Raw genomic sequence first — 14,817 nt, 5'->3', positions numbered from 1 at the left:
TATTATGATGTTTTTCTTGTGATGGTGGCAAGAAGTGTATTGTTCCTGTCATCAAATTAATGTCTGTTTTGTATGTCTTTCTAAAACATTGCAGGTGATGGTGAACAACAAACAAGTCTATCCTGTTTTCAAAAATGCTAATTTCATCATCACAAGCACAGGCATGGAGGTCATAGTGTTGATTCAAGAGATTCAGGCTCAAGTGACCTACACAGGGACCACTTTTAACATTTACTTGCCCTTCTCTGAGTTTCATAACAATACAGAAGGCCTATGCGGTGAGTAAAATATCTCATTTAATGAAGACATAAAATAATTCAACAGATTACTTTACAGCAAAATGTAGTACTGCTAAATCAGAGCAAACAGATTGGTAGTGTATCCTTATAGATTGGAATTACTGAACTATTATTGTAACCAAGTCATCCATGCCTACAATTTTATTCCATCAATCTTTTCCCAGGGACCTGTGATAATGATCAAACGAATGACTGCAGGTCACCCTCTGGTCAAATTGAATCCTGTGAGCACACTGCACCAGACTGGCAGGTTCCCAATAAGACGTGCATAATACCCACCACTCTCCCTCCAATTACCATTTCTACCATTCCCCCCTCCACCACACCCTACCCATGCCAGCCAGCCATTTGTGAGCTCTTCAACAGCAGGTGAATAGCAACAACACTAATTAGGAAAATATCTGATTACATTTTTTATTTGACTGAGGAGTAAAAGTTGCGTTTTCATAAAGCCAAGTTACAATAAAGGTCATCAGAGTAGACAGAGTATGGTTTGGCACAACTCATGCAAAGACGAATGATGTGTATATGCGTAGCTCTTTAGCTCTTATTTCTTAACATTACTTTACTTTGCTTGCTAGTAAATAGCTGCTACCAAGCTAAATCAAGCCACCTAGTTAGCAAGCTGATATGACTATATACTTAATTTTAAGACGTAGACAATGAAATATTTTGTTCCCTTCAAACTGGTCTGATCTTATTGCTCCTCTTCAGAATGTTACAGCATAACAGCATACATGATGGAAACCCGAGCATTCATATTTTCTTTTGTAGACTGGAAATTCATTTAAAATATATAAAGCATTGGGATGGAAATGTATTTCATATACCTGTCTGTGTGGCTGTTTCACTTTATAGCACAATAGCATGTGGCCTATCGATGGCTTCTGTAGAAACTGTGGCAAGAAAATGTTAGCCATTTAGCAAAGTATGAACTAACAAATTTGGCAAAGTACATGAACTAATACCACACAAATTACAGTAAACATTAAACAGTATAACATATAAATTATCATCAGGCTACATTGTTTTAAAAAAATTCTCTCTCACTTATCAGTGTGTTTGAAGAATGCCGTAGCATCATTCCTTTAGAGCCATATATGAAGAGTTGCAAACAGGATGTGTGCTCTGGAAACCCTGGTTGCACGAGTCTGCAGGCTTATGCATCCGCATGTGCTAAAGCAGGAGTGTGTGTAACCTGGAGGAATTACACTAATGGAGAATGCGGTGAGTGATTACGCTGCATTCCTGCACATTTTTGCTAACCAATTATTTTGTTCATAATACTTTTATGAGTTATAATAATAATAATAATAATAATAATAATAATAAAAGGACAGTGATACCTCAAAAGTATATGATGGAATTAACATGCTAGCTAATAACGAATCAGCAGTCATTAGTTAGCATGAGAGAACAATTAATTAGCACATACAGTATATCCATATGTGCTTCAGTATCTTTTATGTTGATGATTACTTTTATTAGCACTTAAAAATAGATCAATCTCGAAGCCTCTATATTAATAACACTGGCAAATTATATTTGCCGGAATATTTTGATATTAGTGGAACAGTCTAGTTCTTTTTCTGACATTTCTGATATGGTAACAGTCCACCTAATGTGACTATGTGATTCATAAACATTACCTCTTTTACAGAGGTTAAATGTCCTTCCACTAAAGTCTACGAAGCCTGTGGCCCAGCTGTCCAACCAACCTGCAATTCTCAGTAATGTCCCTCTCTACACCAAAAATTAAAAAAAATCCTAATCAAATGATTACTTATTTGCTGATTGTCCTTTGAATATAATTAACAATATAGAAAAAAGTACTTCAACTAGGACATTTTGTAAAATGCTTAAATATTGCATATTGTGATCTTGATAGATATAATGAAAAGTACCAGGGGATAATGGGATCTGGAAGCACAGAACTGAAGGAGGGATGTTTCTGTATGAAAGGCACCGTCCTGTTCAACAGCTACTCAGATGTCTGCGTTACATCCTGCGGTAATATACCACCTCCACTTCTATAGCTTCGCAAAACTTAAGCATTTGTGTTAAGTGGACATTTCAGATCACTACTGAACAAACAAGGTCTTTAAACAAGTTTTTGACCTATGGTTTTGTCTTTGTTTTCCAGCTTGCATAGGCCCTAATGGTAATCCCATAATGGTATGTATTCCTAAACTTGATGTCCTGAGAGAAAACACACTGTTTTGTAAAGATTTACCAACTTGAATTGGTGCATTAGTGCCAGCAAAGGAGGCACTTTCAATCATTAGATATATATGAATATATATATATATATATATATATATATATATATATATATATATATATATATATATATATATATATCAATCATAATATATATGAATCAAAGAAGTACTTCAGTAGTAAAGTGTACTTCAGGAATAATATTTGATGTAGTAAAAATGAAGAACAGCGCACAGAGTTGAAACAGGGCCTTTCGTTCCTTTATCTGCTGTGCAAACAAAGTGCCTCCTACAGCCTTACAACTTTGTAAACCTTACATCTTTCTTTTTTTCAGCCGAATGAAACATGGCAAATTGGCTGCCAACTGTGTGAGTGTAATGTTGAAAGCTTGAGCACACAGTGTAACCCAGTCGTATGTCCAACCACGACGATGCCCACTTGTAATACAACCGGAGAAGTGCTCATTAACAAAACAGACGGCTGCTGCGAGAGCTACGAATGTAGTGAGTAATAAGGCACCATCCGTGTATCACTCCTCTCATTGTTTCTGTACTAAAGGGACTAATAGCCATTTTTAAATCATTAAACTTTTTTGGGTTTGGCTTGATTTCTCTAATGCGCCTGAAGAATCATTTTGTGTATCGTAGATATCATATTTCTATTACAGAGATGATCAGGGGCTTCTCCATGTCCATCAGTACCGTTTATAATGACCAGTACTGTGATGAAGAGAAGGCAGATTGCAGATTTTAAAATCATTTGGCATTTATGTATAGTGCATCTTTTCCCTTGCAGAGTGTGATCAAAGTCAGTGTATCAAGCCCACTATGGGCTGCCCGCTGGGTTTCACAATAGAGATAGATACAAGACCAGGAGACTGCTGTCCTACATACACCTGCAGTGAGTACATATAAACATAAACTTAAAGATATAATACAATCACAAGATTATAACAGAGATTTAATCATGGACATGAAAAGGTAAAGGCACTTAACTAAAATAAAAATTAATACTCCACGTTTTTTTTAGAACCCATGGAAGTCTGTGTGCAGAATGGAACAATATATCAGGTAAGGTGGGACCCAGGATTAATTCATATTTATACCTGGCCTGTGATGATATACAGTATGTGCTTTGATAGTATATCATGATAAGGAGATCTGAAAAGTTACATAAACAGTGCTATGCTAATTCATCCTAACGTTCATTCATGTATTCTCTCTAGCCGAGTTCCCCCATGCCCAGTGATAATGTGTGTGAGGAATGCAAATGCGGCTTGTCTGTGGATCCCAACACTAAACTTCTGACTCCAGTGTGCACAAAACAACAATGTAATGTGATATGTGACAAGGTAATGCAAGGCACAAATGTAGAAAAATAGGGAAAAACTCAAATTTCCCCAAAATAAATGAGGAAAAAAGCAAAAAATAATGCACAATAATGCACCTATGTTTTCTTTAAGGGTTATGAGCTTAAGCCTGTCCCTGGCAAGTGCTGTGGAGAGTGTGTGAGGACGAGCTGTGTGGTCACGATTAACAATGTCACGGAGACCATCCCAGTGAGTGCGGAATACCTGCAAACCCGGCTTTTACCTATAAACGCACATAGAATGGGAGACTTTTGAACTGTCCTGATGGCATTACTAATTTGTCCACAGATTAACCAAACACTTTCCCCACCTGATGATAAATGTGTGAATTACACCTGCCAGGATGTTAACGGTGAGCCCATGGTAAAGGAAAGCAGGAAAACATGTCCCAAATTCAACCCAGAAATCTGTGTCCCGGTGAGTTTTTTTTTTTTTTCCCAAAAACTAGTTCTAATTTTTATTAAGAAGTTTTAACAACTGAATTTATATTAAGAAATTGAATATTTGTGAGGCTGCATGTGGGCCAGGAGCTGTAGTGCTGTGTGCAATCTATTCAGTTAGATTAAAAAAAACACAAAAGGCAATGAAGGGACATGAATATATATGCTACTTGGAAATGTCCCCACGTCCTTCTGCGATCCCAAATAGCTAGCATGCTAGTTAGCTGCTAGGAAACTAGCTTGAATTTCTGGGATTTATTTAAAAGTCGTCGTAGATATATTAATATACATCAGTTTTTATTGGAAGTACTGAGAAAATTCTATTTGAAGTGAAAAATATAAACTGCCCTATAGACAAATTTAGATTCTTAGATAATTAAACATTATTCGCTAATGAGAAATATCACGATATCTATTTTTAAAGCTTCTGTAATAAAGCAATCCGGATTTGTTTTACACTCTACAAATGACAGGGGAAAATGCATTTATATCGCTGTTCTCTTTCTGTACAGGGAACAGAGACGACTGACGCCGATGGTTGCTGCATGAGCTGTAAGTGAAAGCCACAGTGTGTGAGATTTATCTTAGAAATGCTGTGTATTGGATTTCCTGTACGACTAATTTCCCTTGTCTTCTCCACTTGCTCTCCAGGTACTCCACGGAGCAACTGTTACGTCCATACGAATGCCAGTGTGCTGGTTCATGATGGCTGCAAAAGCACAACCCCGGTGGAGCTCACTTCCTGCTCAGGAACCTGTGACACGTCCTCTATGTGAGTATGAAAATAAATTCTTCAAACAGAATTGTGGCTAGAAACATTCGAGTGAGTAACTGTCCCACTTCTGTCCTGCCTTTGTTAATAACAGGTACTCTTCAGAGTCCAACACTCTGGTACACAAATGCTCCTGCTGTCAGGAGAAGGAAACCAGTAAGAAGGAAGTGGAGATGATTTGCCCTGATGGATCAAAGACCACATACACGTATATTTACATCAACTCGTGTGGATGCAAGGAATACGAATGCATGCAAAATGACAGACGCCGAAGGAGACGTTGAACTTTGAACCGTTCTTGAAACCGAATGTCAAAATGCACGTTAATCTAAATGTAACGTTTTATTTTAAAGATTAGGGTTCCTCTCTAGTAGCCTATCTAGTGCTTCTCCTCTTCTTCTTGTAAATGCATGCAATGAGTCATCAAATGAAGGAAAAACTATATTCACATTTATGCTATTATTATTATTATTAATATTATTATTGTAAGAATGTGTTAAAAGCTTGTTGACAGGATGTTCAGTGTGTTGTGCTTATAAAGTGCACGTGAGGAAGTTCTTCTTTGTACTTTGTCTTTTGGTTCTCAATAAATTACTGCAGTTTAAAAATTTGGTCCTGGTTTGTTTTTTTTTTTCGTTCCTTCTCACAGATTAAATGACGTCATTATTTATAGTGTGTTTTAAAAGACTATACTAATAACTGTGCAGCCTTAATTCATCCCGCCTTCCAAATGGAATATACATTATCTGAGGAGCGCACTATCACGCCCTGCCTTAAAGTGATCCTTTCTTAAGCAGCTTCCTTCTAAACAATGCAGAGATACCAGTTTTACCTGAAAGTCATTGGAATGTAGCACTTTAACAATTACAAAGACTCCTGTAAACCTGCGAGACGTGCTCTGAAGGCAGCAGTAAGCCACATCACTGAGGTACCGACATGCACTAATGTTTTCTATTAAAGAGAAACAGTGCTTGCTTTCCAGTGAATGATTGCAAAGCGTAAGCTAATCAGTTGCAGTAATGTGGGTGTTAGCAAACATTATTTCCAACCTGACCGGTTGATGCAGACGTGAAAAGTGAAAGACATTTGTGGACTGATTTACACAAGTGGGAAATGTTTCCGAAATCCACAAAGGGTTGCGAGAAATTCAAGCATTTGCGTGAATACTTTAATGCAATTCCCAAATGAATTCAGTTGTTTACACAAAAAAAATTAAATAAAAGAAATGTGTGCATCTTGTTCTACTTGCAAATAAATTATAACACAAACACCCAACAAATGAAGACTAGAATATTTTTTGATTTATTGTCATTCATGTGTATACTGTTCAACTTCAAACATTTCAGAAAGTAAAGTGCCAAAGAGTTCAAACATCAATGTAGAAATGTAACATCCTCACTAAGGGACTAAATAAATACACTGGTATCCTTTTTACTGCAGATTTAAAAGCAAGTACTTACAGTATGATTTTAAAACAACAACAACAACAACAACAACAACCTGCTTTAAGCATTTTATTGATCTGAGAACTTCATGATTTTACAGCTTGACCACATTAAGAAATCATTAAGCAAGTCTAAATTAAATGAAAATGAAAAATCCTGGACTTAAGTCTTACTGTAAGCAATCAGTGGTTGATTGCTTCATGTGCAATCTGATACGGATATGTAGAATACGAAACGTATTTAAGATTAAAAGACAAGACTTGCATTCGGCTTTGCATTCCTAAGGCCAACAAGGGCATCACTTTGGAAAAGAAGTCAAGAATGGCTTAGAGGAATTTTAGAGCCACATATTAAATCTGATTTCTCGGTCTTACATGAGAACTTCCGGACTTTCAAGGAATATGGCAACATCTGCTGTGAGAATTAAAAAAATAATAATAATAATAATAATTTAACATGAACGGAGACAATTAATGCTGACCTCGCAAATATTAGTTTGTCTTCAAGTCAAAGAAAAAAAAAACCTCGAAATTAATTTTCAAACAAAACCTTTGGCATTGTGCATGTATCCAATTTCACTGAGTATAGAATTATGGGTAATGTGTTCCTTATATTTACAACCAGTGCTTTTAGTATTAGTTAGTGAGTGCCTGTGAAATGAATAAATAAAATATAGAGCTCTAATATTTACTCAGAACGCACAGGGAATGCAAAGTTTCGCACAATCAATTGCACATCAAGATGCTTCTGCGAGTTCGCAAAGAAACTTCATGTCAGGTAGCAGTAGGCTGAACATTAAACTATCAAATCATCATCAATTAAAAAAAAAAAAAAAAACCTTTGGCATTGCAGGTGGTCTAATTTTTAACACAGCAAGGAACTGTGGGAAATAGATTTCTCTGAGTAACTACAATAACGATTCTTAGATTTAATGGTCCATTTTAGGCAGGACAGTGACGATTAAACAGTTTCATACCAAAGTTAGAAATTATTATAAATGTATTATTCTGGCGTGAAGAAAACTATGCACTGTCATCTTGTGTGTATAGTTTAGCAAACAGATTCACTGCGCTGAGCTAAACGACATGAGATCTGTCTATCATAGATCATGTTCTAGGATTCTCAGTGACCCACTAGGACTTAGAAAAATCGGCTTACAAACGTGAAACGTATGTTTAGCATGTTTTGCTTTATTATACTGTAAATTAATTACAAACTGTGCATCCAAACCCAAGGCAGAGTTACAGTGGCATTATTGTCTTAGTGAACAAGCAACTGTATTTGCTGGAAATGTGAAATATTGTTGAATATTTAGCAACCGGATGACATTTACAAATCTGCCATTATCGTTAGACTTGCCCTAAATAACTTTAATTATCTTCAGAATATATTACAACCTGTTAAATTATGTATGTATGTATATATATATATATATATATATATATATATATATATATATATATATATATATATATATATATATATATATATATATATATATACATATATATATATTTAGCTCTCAGTGGAGACAAGGCTACATAATATACCGAACAATAAAGCCACAAACTATAGAATGGAAACCAAAACATGATTATTTTCAGGAAAGGAAAAAAAAAAAAAAAAAAACACATCAGAGTGCTGCTATTTTAATATAAAATCCAGTGATGTTGCGCCTTTATTTTGACTTGATGGACAGGGAAGCGAAAACATAATAATCCTACTGTTGGTGAATGGTCTTAGTGGCCTTTGTGTGTACCCACTGAGTGCCTTGTGTGCATTTACAGCGCCATCAGACCTCCTCAGCCATCTGCAACAGCGAATTAATGGCAGCGTCCTTGTTCCCCTGCTGCGCGTCCATCACACTGCGGATCACTTCCTTATCCAGGTTAGGGAACATGTCGCTCAGGGCCTGCAGGTCCTCCTCACTGTAGGGGGCACTGTGAGGAGCGCTGACAGGCATCCCCATGGGCATCACGCCCTGGTTATAGACACCTGGCATGCCTGAAATAAATAGTACAGGGGGTATTATCATAGTTGAACCCAATCATCTTTAACAATAGTAAAACACAATATAGCTGAATCTATATCAAAGGTCAACCCAGGATATAATTATGTAACATCAAAATGTCCTTATAGTATAGTTACACTACAGCGCAGGTGAATTACAGGATCTGATTGGTCAGAAGGTGTGCAGTATTTCTGTATAAAAGCGTCGTTTGGACAGAAGTAACGTGAATGCGCTCGTTCTGATGCGTTATTGTTTCTATAGCAACAGCTCGCACACAGGGACTTGAACGTCAGAAGCTCCACATAATCTAAGACTAATACTAAACATTTAAAACATGTTTAATAAAGTAAAACATAATGGTTGATGTGATGTTTTTGTTATCGTTATAGAAAATAATGCACGTCTGCATCGAGTCGTGCTGCATCCTGTGGTTCGGGACGTGGATAAACTACGTGCATTACTATGTAGGCATCCTATATTGTGAATTCATCCTATATTAAATTCCCTTGTCTTAGAGATCGCACAAAAGACTGCAGAACTAACTTTCACGACTTCCATCCCATTAAAAGGCACTGAAGTATCTGGTGATGTGAAATGGAAATGGCTACTGATAATATTTCCACGCGGAGAGTTAAACAATCCTAAACATTGTGGTCAGGTCTGCTTCCATCAGCTCCTAGAGTAGTCGAAGATGTTGCGTATTGTGTGGTTTGACTTTGCCAGTACATCATAAAGCCAGTAATTAGGTCATACCTGTAATGGGCACATAGCCGACACCCTGCTGGTAAACGGTGGGCATCAGGACCACAGGCTGAGACGGCATGATCATCCCTGCTGGCACTGACTACATCCCATAAAGAACAGAAAAGTAAAAACACAAGCAATAAAATTCAAAAATTAAAAACTGTGTTTGGATCCACTCACTGCGCTTGTTTTGACAAGCGATTGACTCACTTCTTTGTATAACAGATCAAAATAGTTTACAGAAAGATGTCAGAACTATTTCCCTTGATTGCAACACACCTGGAAATGCTGCAATGACAGCTCTAAAGTTACTGGCGCTTACTCGCAGTACTCTTAGAAAAGTGTATTGAGACTCAGTGCACTGCAGTATCACGTATTTGTATTGCCCAGTGCTTATGTTTTGTAATTTCCTAGGAACTAAAAAAAAATTAAATGAAGAACCAGTGCAGTGATTCACATGCACGACTCTTTAAAAACAAAGTGAGTCTGTGTGTGTGTGTGTGTGTGTGTGTGTGTGTGTGTGTGTGTGTGTGGGTGTGTGTGTGTGTGTAAATTTGTGTTTAAGTTCAGACTCACAGAGTAGGACATGACAAGGTTAATCATTCCTTCTTTATCGTCTCCTTGTCTTCCACTCAGGCTGTACCACTCGTCAACTATGCTGCCTTCCCTCAGACTCTCCGGGATAGTCACGTGAGTCCAGGCGATGCGATCATCCATGGAAAATGCCCTCTAAAAGCAACAATATGGAACGGAGTTGTTCAAGTTACCTACTTTCTACTTACTACTGAATACCTACTTTTTTCTTTGCTTTTTTTAATAAAAAAAATAAGTACATCAGTGTTGTTAGTACAGTGGTTTCTTTCTTTTTCAGGACATTCCAAATAGTTGTCTTGGCTATGCTCAATGCTTGTGCAATGGCTCTGATATGTTTTCCCTTTTCTCAGCTTCAAAATGGCTTGCTTTTCTCCCATAGACATCTCTCTGGTCTTCATGTTGGTTTATCCTTTTTTAACAACAAATGCAGTCTTCACAGGTGAAACCCAGGGCTCAAACCAAGAGTAGACATTCAGAGTTATTAATTATTTAAACAATCAATCTAACAGGACACACCTGGGCAACAAGAAACTACAGATATACAGAAAAGACTTTTTTTTTTCCCCCAGGTTTGCTATCTTGAGATTGAGATTTGTCTCGATATCTCAAAATAACAAAGTTATTTTAATGAGAAACAGTTAAACCACCTGCAGTTAAACAGATGTTTCCCTAGCAATCACCTAGTTGCTAAAACAAACAAACAAACAAACAAACATCCAAACACCAGCTAGCTAATGTTAGATCTGTAGCTATCATTATAGTTGATATGATCAAGTGAACCTCATCAAAGATTTCCAGGTAGAAGGAGTCGACTGCAGGAGGCAACGGGCACTGAATCACTTTGTTCCAGCGTGGGTTTTTCGCTCCGTTATGTGCTGTAGGCGTTTCGTACACGGTGTAGCCCAGCCGAATCCTGCAGTATGGGTCCATGCGCGTCATGCCGTAGTTCTTAGCCAACTTCGCCTGGAAAAGAAAGAGGAATTCCATTTCTAACACATACTGTATAAGACATATAAAGGAAAACTCCTTAGGAGGCAAATAACTCACGCTTTGTCCATTTAAACTGTGTCTAATGGGAAAAATGTCAATTAAAATTTTTCCTTACTTTTAATTCTATTTATACAATCTCATTCTGTATCTGTCTAGTACATCTCTATCTAATATGGTGGTGGAAAGTTCATGGAACTACAACTAATGATCTGCGGACAGGCGCACCACGCAAGCTTTCACAACGCTCACATGAAAAGAGTTGCAGGACGACCTGAAAGCAGCAGGAACAAGGAATGAAAAATTAAAAAAGGGACTAATTCTCAATAAAGTCAATAATTAAATTGCCATCAGTTAAAGTGTCTGTTTAACCCCTTTTCCTGACATCATCTTGGTAACATCTGACTGGTAAAGTCATGGGCCTCAAAGAGCTCGCAAAGCAGGTACGGGATCCAGAATCCAGATCTAAATCCAATCGACAATCTGTGGGGTGACCTGAAGAGGGCCGTGCACAGGACATGCCCAGCCAATTTGACAGAGTTGGAATGCTTTCGTGAGGAAAAATGGCAAAATATTACTAAGAATTTCAGGTTTAGTGTTGAATTAAGTCACTACTACTTCTACATTATTGTAACAGTGTAGATGAACTAAATAACCTGATTATTGCATTAAAATATAGATGTCTTTATCAGGTAATGGATTTATATTATATATGTGCTGCTCATATGACTACTTCTAACTACTTAAATCGGATCACGCGTACAGTATGTACAGATATTAAAAAACATGCTAGGATGTTTAACATTCTGGCCAAATCACCCTTGTGTCACTTGACATAAAGGGGTAAAAAAGTCAGACATTAGGTGACAGGTTTTCTTATTGCCTTTTAAATCGCAAACCTAAATCTGTTTACTAGCTAGTAATTAAAATTGCAGTCTATTTAACGTCAGATCATTAACCATAATAGCTTTACTAGGTTAGTCCAATCCTTCTCTTGCTCTGTTTTGTCAAGAAACACAGTCATATTCAGTGACTTATGATGTAACTTATGATGACTAACATGCGCTGTATTGGCTAGGATTTCATACATTAGTACACAATAGTTCATTTTTTATTAGCATAGTTATAGTACAATGATTACTGTTCAGCAATATATTCGTTTACTCCAGTAATAAATTGTACACATGTAGATTATCACAATTAAAAAAAAAAGTCTTGATAAATACATATTAAAATGTAGAGTGATTGTATGAGATGTAGCTTACTGTACAAATTCAATCAAACGTTGTCGTGTTTGTGCAGCACATACCTGCACTACTGTGATGCTGATGCGGCCCATGGTGTTGAGGCTGCCTCCATACTGCAGCTGCTGCGCCGTGTGAGCGTCCATCTGTACCTGCTGCTGCTGGACTGTCGGAGTGATCCTCAGGAAGTCCGTCGGAAGCTCTCCGATGTACACCTGCTCACAGCGAGCGCACACGGTACCGGAAACGTCATTTACATCTTTGAATCTTTAGTACAGTACGGTTCAGCGGCACGTAAATAGATTCGAATAGAAAAGATTAGAACCCTTGCTCTAAGGAGGAGTCTAAACCATGTCTAAATTCATCTCATTATAACTGTGATTGCAGTTACAATAAAGGGGGGGGCACTCAGTCCTTTTAAATAATACACAACGATGATTAAAATCAGATCACTTTAACCATATCATGCTCTTAGGCGGCACCATTGGAGCTTAGATTTGGTTGTGCGTGTTCATGGACCCATGGACTGTTTTCACTTTGTGTAGGCGTGTTGTACAGAAGTGCACGTACAGGACTAACAGCCCAGTCGAGTTACGCGATTCACAGTCTTTCACCGTGGTAAAAGACATGTAATGTGTTTCATACATGATATAATTACGCTCATAAGAATGTTATTATATAAAGATGGATTTGCAGTAATTAGGCTTTAAACACTGGTTCTGTTCTTTCATGCTTTTATCCAGTTACCCAATCATCTGGCAGCAGCACAATGCATGAAAGTCATGTAGGGCAAAAGATTCAGTTACTGTTCAGAATGAAGAATCTAGTGACTCAGTGGGCACAGGATCACTCGAACCGGACAGAACTGCAAGACTGATTTCATCTCGAATTCTGCAGCAACTTGCAGATGGCAGCGTCAAGCATGAACTCAACAGCTCAGGGTGGTGGGGGTGGTGTGACGGTGTGGGGAATGATTTCTCAGCACACATTGGGCCAAATATCACCAACCGAGCATCGTTTGAACACCAGAAATCTATCAGAGTATTACTGCTGATCATGGGTATCACATTAGGACCACAATTTACCATCTTATGACTTCTCTCTCTCTCTCTTTTATTTACACAGTAACTGAAACAGTTAAATGTCCATGCAAATATGACACAATGTTAACAATAACAATACTAAAAGAGAAAAACAAACACACACAATATTGCCATGCCAGGTTTAAAATGAAATTGAAAGGCTTGTTTTGCTTTAGCAAATTAATTAATTAATTAATTTAGCAATATTAATTATATTAATTATATTAAAGCATTTAGGGGGAAAAAACAAGCTAATCATATGTCTGTTAGCATTATACAACACCAACAAGCTCATTAGCTTATTGACAACATTTAGAAATCATTATGTTCACTATAAACACATCAGTAGGATATATATAAGTGTTGGTTAGGAGTTACAGAAATGTAACAGTAGAATATATAGTGTTTAATATGTAATATTTAATATGTTAGAGGTTAGCTGTTCGGCTACGCCACACGATTAAGTTTTTCTTCCCACCCGCATTCCGACCAATTCCACTGATTGGTGCACTGCTTGCGGAAATGGACCATCAGCCAATCAGAGCGCTGGACCGGAATACAACTAGCCAATCCCAGCGAAGGAGGTGGGATTTGTGGGAATACAGATGAGGAAGAAAAACCGCTGACTGAGAAGGAATCAGAAGCTTTAGCTAATCTCAAAATAAAATCTTATTTTGTAGATTTCTTTCAGTTCGAGCGAACTGGAGATGAATAAACTCCCTCACCTGGCCTCGCTGAGTGCTGATCGTGGTTGCCATGTTGAGCGAAGTTAATCAAATCAAAGCAATAGGATGCGCGTTTTCACTGTTTTGGTGATGATCTTCTTCCTGTGTAATGTTTACAGCCACAGACCTGCGCACACTGCCCCCTGCCGGCTGGCAAAAACACAACACACACAAAACACTGCCTTAATAATATCTTAATGTTAGAGATTCAAGAGGAAAAAAAAAACAAATGCAGAATTGTAGGTTTAGTGTGGAAAGTGTGTGATTATAGCTGTATACGTAAATAAAAGGCATTACTGTTATGTCAGAGATTACATCATAAATAATGTATATATATATATATATATATATACACACACACACATATAGGCTAATCATGACATATAAATACATACCTTATACAAAAATATACAAATGATCATCACATACAAACACCGTAAACAACCAGACATACTATATGGCCAAAAGTATGTGCACCCCTGACCATCACGTCCATATGAGGCTCTTCTCCACACAATTGTATAGAATGTCTGTGTGTGCTGTAACATTACATTTTCCCTTCACTGGAACTAAGAGGCTTGAACCTGTGAAACCTGACAAACCTCACTGAGCACACAGTGAGCTCCATGAAGGTTGGAGTGGAAGAACTCGAGGGTCCTGCACAGAGCCCTGACCTCAACCCCACTGAACACCTTTGGGATGAACTGGATGAAATTTTTCCATAACATCCAAAATGACTTGAATATTTCTTTTAAAATATTAGACATAAATCTTCTTGTTGTGATTGCTCATGTTACCATTTTCCAACAGATCTTTTCACTGTATGCTTGGGATCCATAATTTCCAGTTGCCTAGCAACGGTGGCCTCAAAACTTTAGGTATTTA

The 14,817-nt window shown here is 37.5% G+C and overlaps 2 protein-coding genes across 2 annotated transcripts in view; one reads left to right on the top strand and one right to left on the bottom strand.

The window, feature by feature from the left end:
* Positions 1-5,708, top strand: part of LOC113523946 (mucin-5AC) — a 32,224-nt gene extending 26,516 nt beyond the window's left edge. Inside the window, exons 34-48 of the mRNA XM_053238294.1 lie at positions 95-278; positions 464-668; positions 1,357-1,526; positions 1,960-2,029; positions 2,188-2,309; positions 2,443-2,474; positions 2,854-3,022; positions 3,315-3,419; positions 3,549-3,589; positions 3,745-3,870; positions 3,982-4,077; positions 4,177-4,305; positions 4,841-4,880; positions 4,980-5,100; positions 5,195-5,708. Of these exons, the coding sequence (XP_053094269.1) occupies positions 95-278; positions 464-668; positions 1,357-1,526; positions 1,960-2,029; positions 2,188-2,309; positions 2,443-2,474; positions 2,854-3,022; positions 3,315-3,419; positions 3,549-3,589; positions 3,745-3,870; positions 3,982-4,077; positions 4,177-4,305; positions 4,841-4,880; positions 4,980-5,100; positions 5,195-5,384 (1,800 nt within the window). The 3' untranslated portion in view covers positions 5,385-5,708. The remainder of the gene's footprint in view (positions 1-94; positions 279-463; positions 669-1,356; positions 1,527-1,959; positions 2,030-2,187; positions 2,310-2,442; positions 2,475-2,853; positions 3,023-3,314; positions 3,420-3,548; positions 3,590-3,744; positions 3,871-3,981; positions 4,078-4,176; positions 4,306-4,840; positions 4,881-4,979; positions 5,101-5,194) is intronic.
* A 671-nt stretch (positions 5,709-6,379) lies between these two features.
* On the bottom strand, positions 6,380-14,082 carry tollip (toll interacting protein). Its single transcript, XM_026909993.3, has 6 exons — positions 13,933-14,082; positions 12,191-12,340; positions 10,675-10,857; positions 9,877-10,029; positions 9,310-9,400; positions 6,380-8,549 (listed from the first exon to the last, which is right to left on the bottom strand). The coding sequence occupies exons 1-6, from the start codon at positions 13,963-13,965 to the stop codon at positions 8,338-8,340; spliced, it is 822 nt and encodes a 273-aa protein (XP_026765794.3). The 5' UTR covers positions 13,966-14,082; the 3' UTR covers positions 6,380-8,337.
* Between the last annotated feature and the right edge of the window lie 735 nt (positions 14,083-14,817).

This window comes from Pangasianodon hypophthalmus, chromosome 11, assembly GCF_027358585.1.
Source record: "Pangasianodon hypophthalmus isolate fPanHyp1 chromosome 11, fPanHyp1.pri, whole genome shotgun sequence".
Classification (NCBI taxonomy): Eukaryota; Metazoa; Chordata; class Actinopteri; order Siluriformes; family Pangasiidae; genus Pangasianodon; species Pangasianodon hypophthalmus.
The sequence above is the reverse complement of the archived record's forward strand: the minus strand, read 5'-3'. Positions and strand labels throughout refer to the sequence as shown.

Excerpts from the sequence above, each read along its gene's own strand:
- tollip (XM_026909993.3), bottom strand. The coding sequence starts at position 13,965 with ATGGCAACCACGATCAGCACTCAGCGAGGCCAG. Across the intron at positions 10,030-10,674 it reads ACCTGGAAATCTTTGATGAG|AGGGCATTTTCCATGGATGA; the intron begins GTTCACTTGATC and ends TGTTGCTTTTAG. Across the intron at positions 9,401-9,876 it reads ACCTTGTCATGTCCTACTCT|TCAGTGCCAGCAGGGATGAT; the intron begins GTGAGTCTGAAC and ends TATGGGATGTAG.